The 18,413-nt window shown below is 39.1% G+C and overlaps 1 protein-coding gene across 1 annotated transcript; it reads right to left on the minus strand.

Moving 5' to 3' along the window:
* Positions 1–1,778: 1,778 nt before the first annotated feature.
* On the minus strand, positions 1,779–17,762 carry btr12 (bloodthirsty-related gene family, member 12). The gene is made up of 8 exons (XM_074699365.1): positions 17,675–17,762; positions 15,085–15,575; positions 13,598–13,789; positions 13,406–13,501; positions 8,619–8,852; positions 7,672–7,819; positions 4,791–4,817; positions 1,779–2,986 (listed from the first exon to the last, which is right to left on the minus strand). The coding sequence occupies exons 1-8, from the start codon at positions 17,679–17,681 to the stop codon at positions 2,448–2,450; spliced, it is 1,734 nt and encodes a 577-aa protein (XP_074555466.1). The 5' UTR covers positions 17,682–17,762; the 3' UTR covers positions 1,779–2,447.
* Between the last annotated feature and the right edge of the window lie 651 nt (positions 17,763–18,413).

Consider the following 18,413-nt stretch of genomic DNA (forward strand, 5'->3'; position numbering starts at 1 on the left):
CATAAAGTCAATTTCCAACAAATTTTGATTTTAAACAAACCCATTTTGTATGCATGCTGTCAGAATTATTCAATTTAGTCAGCAATAACTATGTAAAATTAAGCTAGGCTAGCTAGCTTAATTTTTGACCTGTTTTCGAAAAAAATTAATTTTGTCAAATTATTTCCTATAAATTTGTGTGGAAGGCTTCATATCACAGCTCACATTTTTGACAACAACACTAAAAAATGAAAAAACAATGTTATAGCACTGGTTTGCTTAGCTTAGCTTAGCTTTACATGAAGTCAAATTCATGTAAAGCTAAGCTAAATAGTGGAGTTTTGTCAGCAATAACTGTATAAAATTAAGCTAGGCAAGCTTGCTTAGCTAAACTAGCTAGCCAGCTTAATTTTTGACCTGTTTTAAAAAGAAATCAATTTAATCAAATTATTTACTAAAAATCTGTGCACTCTGTCAACACAATTAAGTTTAGTTGCCAATAACTGCGAGGCTAGCTGCCTGTCCTTGCTAACTGATACTTTGCTTGGTTGGCTAACTAGTCACTGACAAAAAAACACGTAGACATGACAGTGGTGTCAAACTGACTGTTCTGACTAAGTAAAAAGAGGAATCTGTGAGCTAACCTAGCATAAAAAAAGTGGACAATAGGCAGCATAGCAATAATTTTAATTTACTTTTAAGGCTCATTTATCCTCCCTTTGTATACGCAAATGTATCTGTCCCTTTAAACAATGTTACCGTCACTGCCCACGTACTTCTGTACATCCTTTGTGTTGGCATTGCAGTAAGCCAATACATCTACCAGGGGGAGCAGCCCGGAGTCAAAAGTTTATGACAACGAAACTCAAAAACAAACATGGCGGCTGTGAAGGAGGTATTGATGATGTGCCGCTTGCATCAAAGAAAAAACAGAGTCAGCGTTGTAGGAGACGGCGGTCGGTGAGGCAGTTAAATATGTCGCGAAAGTTCCACCATTGTTATAATTTTTTCATGTCTCACTAAAACTTTGTATCAAGTAGTAACAGCAACACTTGCCCCACGGTTTTCAGTCGTACCATGGCTCTGTTTGCGTAAGCTTCATGGAAACGTGCAGAAATATGGACGAAATGAAAGCAGAGCACGGACAGGAGGCTCCATCCGTATCCGTATCCGTATCCGTATCCGTATGTAACATTGATCATAAATGGGCCTTACGTCTCCATTAGTAACCAAAAAGATAAACAACTGATATGCCTGTAAAATGATCTCTTAATTTTATAATTTTTTTGCTAAATATTTCTGTAATTTAGTGACAGGAACTGAGAGCAGGTAATAAACTTAAAACTGCTTTCTTATATCAAGATCTTTGTTCATAATTCATACTGTCTGTGAAGTAGATACGAACAGTATTTATAGTTAAGAAGCGTCTTATTTCACGGCTAAAACATCAAGGCTAGTATGGGAACAAGCTTCAAACACTGCTAGCTAGCTTGACACTTAAGCTCCTCCCAGATGTTTTTTTTGTTGTTTTTTTGGTAAGTTAATGGCATGAGCTTTTCAAAATAAAAGTATTTCAAAGTGGATACAACTTCAAGAAATTTAACCTTCAAGCTAGCTGGTGATGCTACGAAGCCAAAACATACTGCTAAATAAAACGCTAACAGGGCTATACAAGCTACAAAGCTGGCTGCTTCACACATGTACCTGCTAGCTGTTAGTATTAAAGGAACATTTCTCAATTTTTTGACTTATATATGACTTATAGCCTTTATTTAAATGGAAAATGGTACGAAAGCAAACAAACAGGATGTAATTCAGTGGTCCACATGCATTTTTGTTCCCATATGGAGATATTAAAAAATGCCCATTGCATAAAATGACATCTTAAAAAAAAATATGTACAAAAAAAAGTCTTATTTCACCTCAAAAAAGGCCCAACCCTCCAAGCTGTTAATTAAGATGTAATTAATTAAATCAATTTAGCATCACAAACTTTGTAGCTACAGGTAAACAAAGACTTACACAGTTAGGAAAGTGCAGGAAGTGTAAAATCTTAAAAACTAAATGACAGGCCACATTATTTCTGTCTATATATTTACATCAATGTAAACAATGTACATAAAAAAAATAATATTTTTCCTTCTTTTTTTCTGGAAAAGTCTCTGAAAATTTTGGCAGTTGACACACTTTTTAAAAAATGTTGCAATGTTTTTTTTTTTTTTTGACATTTCAGTGTCTTGCTTTACTTGGCATAGGTTAGCCTCCTTCAAAGTCTCTGAATGTTCATTTTTATTTCCTTAACTGAAAGTTGTGTGAGCTAAAGTGCTTGATAACAAGTAAAACTGTGAATAATTTGGCTACTTTTGTGACAAAACATCATTCAAAACCAAATAACAAACAAAAAACACTTTTTTTAACCTGGACTTTTTTTTTTCTTTTTACAAGAAGTTTAAGCTCCACCCCCTGCCTCAGGTGTGTTTAACAGGTGTTATGACTAGAGGAGACGCGTTCTTCCCATCGTGGATGAGGCAGGGGCTGAAGATGGGGTACATGCCCTCGCTGAAGGTGTGTGTGAAGGTGTGAAGATGCACGCGAGCCTTCACATCGTAGAAAGAAACATGGCCTCCATCGTAATCCAGGAAGATCCCGACTTTCCCGGGCTGAGCCGACAGCTGTAGAGGCAAACGTGACGCTTCCAGCGCCTTCACCTCGCCGTTTTTCAGCCACAGGCACCAGTACCCGCCCTCGGGGTTCAGCTTGATCTCACCCTTGCGGCGCGCAGAGGCACTGGCCACCCCGAGCGTCCAGGCCGTCTTGCGCGCAACATCCACCTCCCAGTAGTGGCGGCCTGAGCTGAGCCCCTCTCGACCCAGGACGAAGAGGGCGGGGCTGAAGCGCTTCGGGCCCTCGGAGTGGGCGCTCTTTCGCTCTTCATATCTCACCTGGCGACCGTCTTCAGACACAACCAGGTTCCTCTGAGCCGTGCCAGGATCCAGGATCACCTCACCTGGACAAAGAAAAACAGATTCAGAGGTCTGCGAGATCTACAGTGGGGGAAATAAGTATTCAACGCGTCAACTTTTCTCTCATCACATTTATTTCCAAAGATTCAGTTTGGACATTGGTATTAACTCAAATAATCCACACATGAAAAGAAATCACAACGTTCAGCTCCATAAATAATGATTATGGTGAATTAAGTGCGATAACTCAGGAAAAAAGAATTGAACATGCTAACTGAGACTCATCTAATACTTAGTGGAGAAGCCTTTGTTTGCAGTGACAGCTTCCAGAAGCTTCTTGTATGTTTGAACTAATGGCCCACACTGCTCAGGTGTGATTTTGGCCCATTCCTCTGCACAGATTGTCTTTAAATCTGGAATATTCTTTGGTGCCCTCTGGTGAACCCTTTTCTTTACTTCTTTCCACAAATGTTCAGTTGGATTGAAGTCAGGTGATTGACTAGGCCGTTCTAACAGATTGATTTTCTTTTTCTGAAACCATTTGAGAGTCAACTTTGCCGTGTGCTTTGGATCGTTGTCCTGCTGGAAGGTCCAGCCACGTCTCATCTTCATCATCCTGGTGGATGGCAGCAGATTCAGATCAAGAATTTCCCCATACATGGCTCCATTCATTGCTCCGTCAGTTATATGAAGTTTGCCAACACCATGAGATGAGAAACAACCCCATGCCATGATGCTTCCACCTCCAAACTTCACTGTTGGTGTAGTGTTTTTTGGCTGATGTGCAGTGCCATTTCTCCTCCAAACATGGTCTGTAGTATGACAGCCCAAAGTTCAGTTTTGGTCTCATCTGACCAGACAACATTCTCCCAGTATTCTACAGGCTTGTCAAGATGCTGTTTAGCAAACTTTAAACCAGCTTCAACATGCCTTTTCTTGAGGAATGGAGTCTTGCGGGCTGAGCGTCCATAGAGGCCATGGTGGTGGAGTGAATTGCCTGTTGTTTTCTCTGTAACAATTGTACCTGCTGCCTCCAAGTCTTTCTGGAGCACTTTCAGGGTGGTCCTTGGCTGGTTGAGTCCTCTTCTGACTATCTTTCTGACTCCCTGGTCAGAAATCTTCAAGGAGCTCCTGTGCGTGGCCTGTTGATGGTAAGGTGGTGCTTCTTCCACTTGTGAATAATGGCCCCAACGGTGCTGACTGGAATATTCAGGTGCTTTGATATAAGTCTGTAACCAGTTCCATTCTGATGCTGAGCAACAATCAGGTCGTGAATGTCTTCAGAGAGCTCTTTGCCTTTACCCATCATGAGGTGTGTGCTATTTAACTGCTTGGTGAAAAAAACACCTTTTTTTTTAGGACCATCAATTTGCTCTAGCCCAGCTGATGTTGGTTTGCACTAATTGGAAGTTCAAGTAATAATTACTGACAGATTTCAGGTGGTATGGTGCATTTCCTGTCCAAAGTATACAGCCTTTCCATGGTGTGTTCAATACTTTTTCCCTGTGTTATCGTACTTAATTCACCATAATCATTATTTATGGACCTGAACGTTGTGATTTCTTTTCATGTGTGGATTATTTGAGTTAATACCAATGTCTGGGAGAAATTTTGTTTGAATTGCAGCTTTGGAAATAAATGTGATGAGAAAAAAGTTGATGCGTTCAAGTTTAAGCTGTTCCTTGTGTTTGTCTCTGTGGAGAAGTGGCTCCATCTTGTGGACATTTTGGACAACTTAACTTTCAACTTTGCACTGCTGACAAATGTTAAAACACCTGTCTGCTTTAAAAAGCTCACAAAAAGAAGTCAAAACTCATGACTGCACATTGAAACCAGAATCATACTCACTTGAATAGTTCTGCACTTTCCGCAGCTCTGAAAAACAGGTAGAGACGGAGGAAGCGTGTCAGAAAGTGATTCAGCTCCACAGTCAAAGTCAGAGCAGATGGCACGTGTAGGTGGTAAACAAGTGGATCTAAACTGGAGCTGTAAATGCTCCAGACATGTGCTGCTGTCACTCAGCCCTGCTGCTGCTGCAGCTTCTCTGTTGATTCCAGGAGCAAAGAACTGCGGCATCAACACCAGCTCCATCTGTCCCACCATCTTGTGTGTGTGAACGTGTGTGTGTGTGTGTGTGTGTGTGTGTGTGAACGTGTGTGAGGGGGGCTGCTTGGTGCAATGATGAGTCACTTTTCTATTTCAAAGTGCTCGTACAGTGGCCTACATATCCTTGTTTGCTTGGATTGTGAGGTTGCTGTTTCACAAGGGAAGAAGGAATTTACTGTAACTTGAATGAATTATTGTGAGAAGTGTGTGCGGATTGTTTCCCTTGTTAAAGGGCCTGTGAGGAGTTTGAAAGTGATCTTGAAAAGTCTCTTTTCTAGATATATGCCTGATTCTAATCCACTCTTTAAAATGAGATCATCAGGTTCAATATTACTGGTTACAGGTTATTTTAAACTGCTACTTCTTAGCTTCCTGATCAGGTCGTCCGGGACGCCGGCTGATGAAGTTTAGTAAAGAGGAGAAATAAAACACAGAGATCTGTGTTTTTCTCTGCTGAAAATGATTTCTGTGATTAATTTTGTAGTGATGGTGGACACTGGAGCCTAACTGTCAGACAGAAAAAGGACAGAAGAGCAGAAGAAAGATAAACAGGAGAGAAATAGAGCACGAGCTCAAGGCTAAAAAAAAAACAATGGCCAGAGGCTGCAACGTCACTAAAGGCTACCACACAAGCTAAAGACTAGAACATTGGCTACGGCTCACTACACAAGCTAAAGGCTAAAACACAAACTAAAGACTAAAAAGCATGCTAAAAAATAAAAAACGCAAGCTAGAGACTAAAACATAGGCTACAGGCTAGCACACAAGCTAAAGGCTAAAACACTAACTAAAGTGAAAAAACAAGCTAAAGACTACAACATGGGCTACAGGCTATCACACAAGCTAAAGGCTAAAACCCAAACTAAAATATTAAAACACAAGCTAAAGGCTAAAACACAAACTAAAATATTAAAACACAAGATAAAGGCTAAAACACAAACTAAAATATTAAAACACAAGCTAAAGCTTAAAACACAAACTAAAGTGAAAAAATAAGCTAAAGACTACAACATGGGCTACAGGCTATCACACAAGCTAAAGGCTAAAACACAAACTAAAATATTAAGACACAAGCTAAAGCTTAAAACACAAACTAAAGTGAAAAAATAAGCTAAAGACTATAACATCGGCTAAAAGCTAAAACACAAACCAAATATGAAAACAATAACTTAAGACTAAAACACAAGCTAAAGGCTACAACACACGCTAAAGGCTTAAATATTGGCAAAATATTGAAACACAGGTTGAAGACTTAAAAAAAAGCTAAAGGCTAAAATATTTGCTGAAGTCTAAAAGGGTTTAACTGTTGGTTTTAATGTTGACAAAAGTTGTAGTAGCGGGCTATATGTAGCGCTATCGGCAGCCCGGTGCTCCAATGTATCTGTAGGCTAACGTGACAACAAGTAAACACTGTCAGTTTGTGTGTAGTTTAGTAGCTGTATAAATTTAGCGCAGCTGACAGCCCGGTGCTCTGAGACACGTCCGTAATGTGTAACGTTAGCTCTGGTTGGTGGATGACTGGCAGGACATAGCTATCCAGGCTTCACTAACGTAACCTCACTCTTCATTTTATTGATAGACTCTCAAGTTTGAACAGATCACTGCAGAATAACTGCTGACTGTGGGTTGGAGTCAACATTAGCACAAACAGATTATCCCCTGTGTTAGCCTTTAGCTCGTGCTCTATCTCTCTCCTGTTTATCTTTCTTCTGCTCTTCTGTCCTTTTTCTGTCTGACAGTTAGGCTCCAGTGTCCACCATCAAATTGTTTTCAGCAGAGAAAAACACAGATCTGTCTTCTAAACTGCGTCAGCTGGCGCGATGTTGTCAAAGAGGCTAAAATGTGCCGGAAATCCATCTTGTCCTGATCAACCCAATCATGAAGTAGCATTTAGGAATAACCTTTATCAGCGATCAGGCATAAATCTAGAAGGGAGACTTTTTCAAGATCACTTAGAAACTCCTCACAGGCACTTTAAGTCATGCCATGCAACGTTAAAAAAATATCTGTTGCTTTATGTTACAATTTTTCACGTTACCTTATGTTAGCATTAGCTATGTTTTGTTATGCTACATTATGTCAAGTCATGTTAGGTGATGAAGCAGTATAAATCTTTTGTCACAAATTTATTTTATGAAACATGACATCGAGTTAAGCTAGGTTATGCTACATTGCCCTACATTGCGCTATATTGGGATATGCTAGGCTCCTCAAATTACAATAGTTGTATCGTGTCACATTTTGTTATAATATTAGCCATTACCTTATGTGACATTTAGTTGGGAAGTGTAACAGTACATAAAGTTAAGTTACGTTACGACATGATATGATACCTTACGTTAGATTAGGTCACCAAATGTTACATCACAAAAACCAATGGGACAGTAGGACAATCCAACTGTTATGATATTGTACAATAGGATAAGATTACTATGATACAGTGGTGTTCATTGCATTGTTGTTTTTTTTAGAATCAGCACATTATGAATCCGTACATAGGGTTTAATAAGCGCCTCTAAAAGAATCGACTGCTCTGTTCTGCCTTCAGATCTGAGTCTGTTTCATACACAGCAGCGTTTTAGCATAACAAAGGCAGGACTGAGCCTCCTCTATCTGCTCTCACCTTTCCCATACAGCCTCTTCAGCTCCTCCTGGAACTTTTCAATCAGGCTGCTGACGGAGGTGCGGATGGTTCCCAGGTAGAGGTCAGTGTTGATGCTCACCGCCGACCAATCAGCAGGCTCAGGCGGGGGTGACAGGGTCGCTATGTGCTGTGGGAAAGAAGAAGGAGGCAGGTTGATACGAGGTAAGATAAAATTAGATTATAATGATGTCTCAGGGGGGATTAAATCCTCCGAGGGAAGGAACAAAATGAGGCGTCATAATCTATCAGGTTTTATAGCTTTTTAAATGCTGAGGAGTCGTCCTCATTGTCCTGATGATGCGTTTATCTGCTCTGTTTGCATACATGTGCCTTCATTTCACACTAACCGGGAAACTCTGAACTTCAAAGACCTCTTTCATGAGAGCATCAACATTTTATCTACATAAACCGTCCAGGATGAATACACGAGGGGGGAACTTCCGTGACAGCTGGCTCTGTTCAGAGACGCTTTTGATGTTGTGTCACAAATCTCACAGCAACTACAGCAACAGCAACCATGAAACTGGCTCTTTAGGTATTATTCAAAGCTGAGAAAAAGAGGAATATTTCCACAACTATAGAGCGTCCAAGCACAGAGGGTTGAATTAGTAAAGGCTGATTTAGAAGGTAGATATTGGTGCAGCTCACACTGTTATTTCTGTTAGCTAATTAGCACCCTCGCTGTGTCCTAAATGCATACCAAGTGTGTCGAGTGTTAGTGGGCTACATGCTGCAAAACTGACTAATTAAGTCGGAGTTCAAGTGCCAGCATGCATTTTTAAGTCACACAGTTGGTGTGTTGCTTTAATTAGAATTATAGCGCTGATAGAAATAAAAATAAAAGAATGGGAATAAGAATTTAACAGCTGATAAAACATGTTATATAATTTTCTTGTGTAACAGTTTTGGTTTGAATCCCGCTCTACCTGCAGAAAGATGATTTTGTCCTGGGTTTGAGCGAACGCCTCCAGCTCGTTGCTCCTCCTCCTCAGCTGGCTCAGCTCGTTCTCCAAACCCCGGGCCAATTCCTGGGCGTGGCGCTCGGCCTCCCGCTGCCTCGTGGCGATCAGCTCCACCAGCTCCGCCTGGCTCTGCTCCACCAGCCGCTGCAGCTCGGCGTACACCTGCCAGCTCTCCTCCAACTCTTTCTGAGCGCTGGCCTGCAAAAGAGTGAAGGTGATTTCTGAAGTCTAAAGAATTAGCCCTCTATAATGACTGAGTGATGTCATCAAGGTTAGCCGAGCGCAGGGAATCACAACAGATCACTTAAGCACATTTTCGTGAGCTTAATTTCTTCAAAATTAAAGTTTAGGCTTTATTTTTGTATGCTAGCTCTTAGTGTTGGCTAATTGCTGAAACAGCAGATTCTCAATTAGCAATAAAATGCTAATAGATAGCATAAATTGTTCACAATGTTAAGGTAAATCATATTTAAACTGTAGTATAAGGAACATATTTAGGCCCTTGTTAGCTACTCACAGCAAAGCTACAGTTAGCATACATTCAATTCATGGCTACAATTATTGCTAGCTTGCTAACACATTTCACAATATGAATTTCTATGTCACTGATTTCACTGGGCTAAGGAAAGGAATTGATGAATTAAAAAAAAACATCAACAACTTACTTATTATCATCTCATTAGCCTACAATGCACAACGGTTAACTATCTAGCTAACAAATTTTTAGCCAAACGCAAGAGAATTCACAACAAATTGCTTAAACTTATTTTTGTGAGCTTAACTTTTTCAAAATTAAAGTTTAGGCTTTATTTTTGTATGCTAACTTTTTGTGATGGCTAACTGCTGAAATAGCAGATTCTTCAAATTCATCACATCTCAGTAGATTAGCAATAAAATGCTAATCGATAGCATAAATTGTCCATAACTTTAAGGTAGATCAAATTAAGTATTAAAACTGTAGTGGGTCAAACATACTTAGGCCCTTGTTAGCTACTCACAGTAAAGTTATGGTTAGCATAATAATACTGCTAGCTTGCTAACACATTTCACAATACAAATTTCTACGCCACTGATTTAACTACAACAAGGACTGACATAGTATCATCTCATTTGCCTCCACTGCAGAACAGTTAACTATCTGGCTAACAAGTTTTTAGCTTTTTAAGGCTACATTACAAAGTCTATGCTACCATTACTATTAGCTGCAAACATGGCAGCAAGACTTCTTTTAAAATGTTTGCACTATGAAATGCACAATTCCAATTAACTAAACTGTAATAATGACATATTAAGTTACTGACTAGCTAACAACAGCTAAGTTCTGAATGGCTAGCATTCTGAGCTGGCACCACGATTAGCTGGCAAACTTCTCAAAGAGGGATGTCATTTCTTGTGACCTTTAAATGCTACAAAAAATGCTTGCTAGAAAGATTTTATGTGGTCATGCTAACTATTATCTCAGAGTGGCTAAATACGTTTAGCTTTAAAATATGAGCTACATTGTATTCCAAAATTTCTTGCTACTATTTCTGTAAGCTGGCATACATCTCAATGTATGTTTAATGTCATATAATAAAACAAACAGCAAGGTAACTGTAGTTTCATTTATGATATATTTCACCACTGGCTAGCTAACAACAGCTAAGTCCCAAAAGTGAAGGTTAGTATTTGATTTAGTTCAACTTGTAGCTGGCACCACCGTCAGCTAGCTACTTCTCAAAGAGGGATTTCACATTTTGTAATGTCTTGTTTATCGCTACATAACATGCTAGCTTGAAAGTACTTAAAAAAGATGCTAGTTATCATCTTACAGCAGCTAATGGGGTCACTTAAGGGTTATGTTGCTTTTTTTTTTTTTACTACTGTTAATTGATTTTTTTTCTTGTTGCTGCTGAAGTTAAAACACTTATTGCAAAACGTGTTAAGGAGTTAACTTAATGCTAGCTAAGGAGAGGTCGAATGCTAACATTAGCTTTTTCAGCTTTGCTAATAGCAGCTAATAAGTGGGTAAATGTGTTACTCTACAGTCATATTCACCAGTTTATTGTGAGAAATGATAACGTGTAACAATAGCTAAAACTTTTCGTCATAACGGTTTTTGATATTTGAAGGAAAACTACGATAAAAGTTTAATAACGTTGAGGTGTTTTCCAACTCTTTCCTGTAAACTCTTGTTTCACTGTGACTGTATTTTACTCTCCTGTTCATAAACCACTTTTATTGCCTTGTTTTTCCTGAAGTGTCACAGTAATTAACCTGCCTTACCTTTATTTTTAGCCTCTGTCGTCTCCATTGTTTGAATTCTGACTTACAGGCTCAGGCCTCAATCACACAATTAAAAGCTCATCAAATTCACTCACGAAACGTTATTGTTTGAATAATCTCTGCTCTTTCTTTTTGTTTTTTTCTTTCAGAGAGTGTGTCTGGGTGTCACTTATAAAAACCAGACCAACAGGTTCTGTTTCCTCCGGACAGGTGAAAGACAAACACATGGGTTTCAACAAAACTTCTGCCTTAGTAAAGTATAAAATCTAAATTTTTCTATCACTTATTCTTTTGAAATGTGTAGATTTTGATAAATGTTGTGAGACTCAGCAGCATCCAGTCAATCATTGTCTTTATCTGCAGTATAGTGTTTGTACAGTACACACACACACACACACACATATACACACACACTCTGACATCCTGATATTCAATCTTCTGATAACTGGATCTGTGTTGTATTTAGAAAAGCAGATAAAAACGTCAATAAGCAGGAAACCTGACGCAGCACTAAACCTGGGACAGAAACAAATGTATCAAATGTCTTGTGTAAAAAAAATAAAAGTTCAGACTTTTATTTTGAAAAACCATCCACAACATTTAATAAAATCTAATTGATTTCAGCAACACAGTTTTAGTTCTTCTGTTTTAGATGTTAAATCCTTTCTTTTCCTTTCATCCTTGCGCATATATCACCGTGGAAACAGGGTGTGGGACACCAGAGGTAAATGTTTTAGCACTGGTCGCACTGGTTTGACAGCCTCAGACGAGCTTTTATGTCTGTGTGCATACGTAAGAGAAAGAAACCACATCGGCAGAGCATGTGAGGTATGAGAAAGTCGAGGGCAATGTTCTGTCTCTGTGCTTTTCTAGGGACGGTAAATCATGATCAGAGCGCAAACACAGCTTCAGAGCCTCTTACATCGTCTAAACATGAAGACTCATGATTAAATAACTGATTACTTAACTTAATGTTACTTAAAGCTACATGACCTAATTATTGGAAAACTTTGTACCGTGTTATATCATAACGTAGCATAAAACCACATATATCATAATGTAACGTATCATGAGAAGATAAGATAAGATAACATTTCTACCAGGTGTATTAATTTTTTAAAGTTTGACCACAGCCCATCTGGAATGACTGGAGAGATGGATTTTTTTTGCCTATACTGCAGCCAGCCACCAGGGGGAGCAGTTTTTGTGGAGACCTCACTTAAAGCCGAGCAAGATGACGTCCAATTTTTTTAATGTCCATGGTCTAGACCTGGGCTTCTTTGAAAAGTGACTTGACATAACGTTTTTTATTATTTGGGGCTAAATAAATTAAGATTGATTGATACAAAATATAATATTTCAGTTAGTTTAACCTCAAATAAACCCCCATACATATCAAGAATGACATAAAATGAAATATAATTCTACGCAAAGAGGTGATGTTTACAGTTATAATACATTTTCATTATAAAATCAGACCACAGTTGGGCTTTATGAGGTAACATATTGTGACATAAGTTATATCACAATATGTATCTTAATGTGACATAAAGTATCGTGACAGAATGTGATACAATATATCGTGGTGTATCGTGATAAAACCTATCATGACATAATGTATTGTAGTATAACGTATCATGACGTAGCATATCATGACGTAGCATATCATGACGTAGCATATCATGACGTAGCATATCATGACGTAGCATATCATGACATAGCTTAATTTCAAGTTACATAAGGTCTTGCATTGAATCTTGACACATCATATCATACTGTAACATAATGTCTTGTTACCATGTGTATAAATTGCATCATGCCATATCGTCTTGTAACTTCACATATCATATATTGTTTACTAGGGTATCACATTATATTGTACACACCATTTTATATTGCGAAGGAAAGCAGCATAAACTAACTTCAAGTAAGATAACGGCGTATCATGTCATATTGTGTCGTATTGTTAGGTAAGATAGTAGGGATGCACGAAATATTGGTATCAATATCAGTATCAGCCGATGTTATTGGTATCGGTCGATATTCACACATTAGCTTCTGGCATTTTCAGAGCATCTTGAACGATCTTTCAAGACCCAAATAATCTTGTTTTCTCTAACTATGTAAACACCAAAACTACCTAAGAAGAGTGGACCCTCTTCTTTTCTTTTTCTTTTTTCTATTACCAATATTGATATCAGTAAATATTTGTTATCGACCATTACAACATTAATATCGGTATCAGCCAAAATGTTCATATAGTGCATCCTTATAAGATAGTGTTAAGTGGCATAAAGCTATGTAACATAACGTACTGTATTTTCTTGACCCTATTTTTTTTCATCATATGAAATAATGTTTCCTCAGACCATATTTTTTTCTTTCAAATAGTTTTGTTTTGTCCTGTTTTAAGTTTTCTTCTCTTGTTTTGAATCACATCATGCTTCACTGTATTAATGGTTTCTACCAGCTGTTGGTCGACTCACCTTGATGACCTTGATGGATTGTTTGATTTCGTCCAGTTTCTTGGCTCGCTCCTTTATTAAATGTTTGACCTCTGACCTCTTCTTTCCCAGATTGGTCTGCAAAAAGAAAAACAGGATCACTACATTTAAATCAGAACTTTTATCTTAATGAGATACTCAAAATGTGAAAGTGTTTTTGGGTTTTCTTCTCACCATTTTCTTCTTCCACTCATGCTCGTACGACACGATTTCGTGGGACTTGTGCGTTGCCTCGGCGCAGGCCGTGCAAATGCACATGTGGTCCGTGCGGCAGTAAACGTCCAGGAGACGCTCGTGTTTTTTACAGACCTTCTCCTCCAGGTGGAAAGTGGGTTCAATCAGACGATGGGAAATCAGAGACTTCGCCTGGAAAAGAGGGATGTGAATTTTAACGGACAGACGTCAGAATAACCAACTCAGTGGTTCAGGGGCTGCCGGTGCATTCAGGAAATCTGCGAGGACGGCAGTTTGAGGTGCAGAGCTCTGAGGCTGCAACAGCATCAATATTCAGGAAATGTTGCATATTCAGCATCGTGTTCAAAATGCATGACAGACGGTGATGATGGGAGAGGTCTGAGGAGTGATAAGTAAGCAGGATTCAGGCCCCAAGGTACAGAAATGTAATTTTATATATATGTATGTATCAATAAATATATTTTCTTTCTTTCTTTCTTTCTTTTTCCATTTCTCTCTTTCTTTTTCCATTTCTTTAAAGAGGGGGTATTGTGCTTTTTTGGGTCTTTATTTTGTCCCTCTGGTGTCCCCATAGTAGCTTTACATGATTTACAGCTTACAAAAAAACAAAAAGAAATTCCTTACATCAGTGTTTAAAAAAAAAAAAAAATTCAGATTCATCTCAAACACTGCCTCTTTAAGGCCCCCTGCTCCACTGACCCCCCTTCTCTCTGATTGGCCAGCCTTCTGGAGGCCCTTTGGAGCAGACCTCATTGTTTGGGACCCATCCCTCCAATATTTCATGAGCCAACGTTAAGTCTGAACATCTAGCATTGTTGCTCTACATCCAAGTTAAAAACATGGCAAAGCAGAATACCCCCTCTTTAATTTATACCCCCACTTTAAAATTTTCAAACATGGGTGTAAGCTCAGCGATGTTAGTCATTAGTTTCTGTTGAGGTGTTTTAAAGCCACTTCAGTCACCATATTGAAAAAGCTGACTCCAGCTGTCCTCAGACTAACCTGTCAGGTAGAGTTAAAGCTGTGAAACCGTCTAGCCAACATCAACAACACACCCTCCTGTCAGTCAGATTATTCACGCCCTAATTATTCTGACTTATTGAGCAAAACATTTGACCTGGATAGACTGAAAACAGACGAGTAATTAAAAGAAGGAGAAGAAGAAGAAGAAGAAGAAACATCGCTTTAAAAAAGGGGCTCTGATAGGATTTCCTTCACTTTTGGGGCCAGCCTCTAGTGGACACTTGAGGAACTGCAGTTTTTGGGGCTCTCACATGATCTTCATCCATCCTCAGAGATTTTCTCTTAATGAATGAACACATGATTTTTCATGTCTCTGCTATAAGTTGATTTGGCTCCTTCTTATTGGTCAGTGAAAGAAAAGCATACTTAAGTTTCTTTTTCTTTTCTCTTGTTTATAAAATCCCCATTGGTTAATAAAATCCCTGGGGAAACTGTGATCTGACCTTTTTGTGGTGTCTGAGATGAGCCTCGCAGAAAGACCCCGGACAGTTCACGCAGGACTTGAGCGCCTTTAACTTCCTCCCGATGCAGGCGTCACAGGGGACCTCCCCAGCCTGGGCGAACTCCCCAGTGTTCATCCCCGGAGACCCCGCCTGCCCTGAATTCAGGCTCAGATTCATGGTGGATCCTTTTGAGGAAGCCCCACTCCCTCCGAATCCCCCTGCTCCCTCTGCTCCCCCGGCTGTCATCAGGCCTTGGAACTGGGAGGAGATCTCAGCCAGCACCCTGTTGACGCTCATCTCGGGCCTCTTCGTGTAGCTCTTCTTGCACATGGGGCACAGGAACTTCTTGCTGTGGTTCCAGTAGCCCTGCAGACAGGCCTTACAGAAGCTGTGGCCGCAGGGCGTGGAGACGGGCTCCACGAACACCTCCAGACAGATGGAGCAGCTGAACTGGTCCTCAGAGAGGAGGCGGCCTCCTGGAGAGCTGATGCCTGGAAGAAACAGAAACACAAAGTTGTTAGAGTCTTACATTTTTAGATATGTGCGTTTGACTAAAACTAAAGAAAAACTTCTTAATGACATGTTTGTAGTTCCCAAATTACAAAATCTCTCTTCAGTGAGACATTACATATTACATTTTTGGTCACTTAATGAAGAAACCATACTCAAAAAAAAAAAAAAAAAAAAAAAATTAAAGAGGGGGTATTAATTAAAGAGGGGGTATCTACTTTTTCTGAAATTTCAAACATGAATGTAAAGCAACAATGCTGGATGTTCAGACTGCACATGTGCAGATTTTCAGACTGCTTTGTATTCATTTATTGTACAAATCCCCAAATCTGTCTCTATGTTGCTCAAAATGGTCCATTTTTAAAGTAGAGGGTAATCTTGGTGAGTTGTTTACGAGACTTGCTGAAATGAGGATTCCACTGTGTAAGGATCTCCTAGCTGATTCAAGATTTGGTGAAGGAGCGAGCCCTGAACACCAAGGTCTGCCCCTGACAGGCCTCAAGAGGACTGGCCAATCAGAGGGAAGGGGGTTAAGTGGAGGGCCTTAAAAAAGAGAGCAACTAACACCATAATGAGAAAAAAAGTTGTTTTTTTTTTAAAGCTGTTATCCATGTAATACAGATATCATTCAATGAAGAAACCATACTCAAAAAAAAAAAAAGAAAAAGAAAAGAAATTAAAGAGTGGGTATTAATTAAAGAGGGGGTATCTGCTTTTTCTGATTTTTTAAACATGGATAAAAGACAACAATACTGGATGTTCAGACTGCACATGTGGTTGACTGCACACCTAGGTCTGCCCCTGACAGGCCTCCAGAGGGCTGGCCAATCAGAAGGAAGGGGGTTTGTGGAGTGGAGAGCCTTAAAAAGACAGCAACCAACACCAGTGTGAGAAGATAGAGGTTTTTTTTCAAGCTTTTATCCATGTAATACAGATATGGGGGCATCAGAAGGACAACATAAAGACTTTAAAGACTTTGATTATTCAATGAAGAAACCATAGTCAAAAAAGAAAAAATTAAAGAGGGGGTATTAATTAAAGAGGGGGTATCTGCTTTTTTTCTGAATTATTAAAAATGGATAAAAAGAAACATTGCTGGATGTTCAGACTGCAGGGATTTTTTTTGTTTGAGCTGTAAGACTTTAAAAAATGACATTACCCTCTCTTTAAAGAGAACAGGGTGAAATTTACTGGAACAGACTTAAAAATGCTTACATTTATGTTTCAACCAGCTGATTTAAAAAATCTAACTCAAAATGAGAAAACTAGCATCATACATCACATTTTTGAGTTGATTGTTTTCAACCTTCATTGACGCTAGAAAGATATTGTCAATGACATAAAAGTTTCTATCTTGAGATGATATAATACAGTGATGATTAACCGTGAGAAACGGTGCCAAGGGTAACTCAGCTGAAGTGCTGCCCTCAGTCTCGACTGCAGGGTCAAAGGTCAGTGAGTGCAGACTGAAATCAGGTGGTAAAGAGCGACAGAGGCAGAGCTGTTTCTGGATCACACTTGCAAAGGTTTGGGGTTAAAAATAAAATCCAGCCGTACTTTAATCCAATTTTTGTAAAGTTTTGTGTTTCAGATATAATCCCCAGAGAGCACAAAGCCTTTTCTCACACAACCAGGAAGTGTGTTAAAGATCATTTGAGGAATGCAGACACACAGGACCTTCTACCTCACAGCACCTGCTTCAGGTTTTAAAGCAAACAATAACTCCGTGGTGAGGTTACACTGTCCTATTTACAGCTGATGGTATGTTTTAATTACAGGCTTCAGCCAGGTTTATAAAACCATTACACGTTCATTTCTGTGTTTTTCTGTCACATGTTCAAACTGTTGATCTGATTTAAAGGATGTTTCTGCAAATTTAACCAGAAACATGTTTGAATATGAAAGATTTTACTGTTTAATCTTAATGAATCAGCAAAATGACACAAGAAGTTTAAAATCTAAACAACCACATGTGCTCAGGTGAGAGATCCTGTTAGTATGTTAAAGAAAAAAGTCACTTTCACATTAAAAAATAACTTATAAAACAGATTTGATAACAGTTACACAAAGTTGAACTTACTCTGCATGTTTCCTCTGAGTTGGAGCCGTGCGGTCCTTCACTCTGGGTTCCCTGTTATGAATCAAACACACACACACACCAGGTGCTGAACTCTTCCTGAAACCTGAAGTGGCCCCTCCCACCCAGAGGTAGACACACCCAGAGCTTTTTATTCAAGAGCTCTGCTGAGAAAACGTGTGAAACCCACAAAAAGAGCTGCTGAGCTTACCTGTTTGACAAGGATTGTTTAAAACAGGCTCTGTGTAAACACAACAGTAGAGATGAAAAAGTTTTTATAGCTGTTTTTAGTAACGTGTAACTTTGCAATTAAATGTAACTGACATCCAAACTTATTAACTTATTACTTATATTTAAATGTTCCCACAGTCTGAAGCTCTAAGACGTGTCTGTAATGTGTAACGTTAGTAAATCCTGGTTATGTCCTGCCAGTCATCCACCAATCAGAGCTAACGTAACCTCACTCTTCATTTTATTGATAGACTCTCAAGTTTGAACAGACCACTGCAGAATAACTGCTGACTGTGGGTTGGAGTCAACATTAGCTCAAACAGATGAGCCCCTTTGTTAGCCTGTAGCTAATATTTTGGCCTTTAGCTTTTGTTCAAGTTTTTGTGTGTTTTGTTGTGTGTTGTTTGTGTTTTAGCTTTTAGCTTGTGTTTCAGTCCTACGCTATTGTTTGTATTGTAGCCTTTGTGTTTTAGCCTTTAGCTTGTGTGATAGCCTGTAACCCAAGTATTAA

This window comes from Halichoeres trimaculatus, unplaced genomic scaffold (assembly GCF_033239565.1).
Source record: "Halichoeres trimaculatus isolate MK-OKI-2021-1 unplaced genomic scaffold, fHalTri1.1 fHalTri1_scaffold_22, whole genome shotgun sequence".
NCBI lineage: Eukaryota > Metazoa > Chordata > Actinopteri > Labriformes > Labridae > Halichoeres > Halichoeres trimaculatus.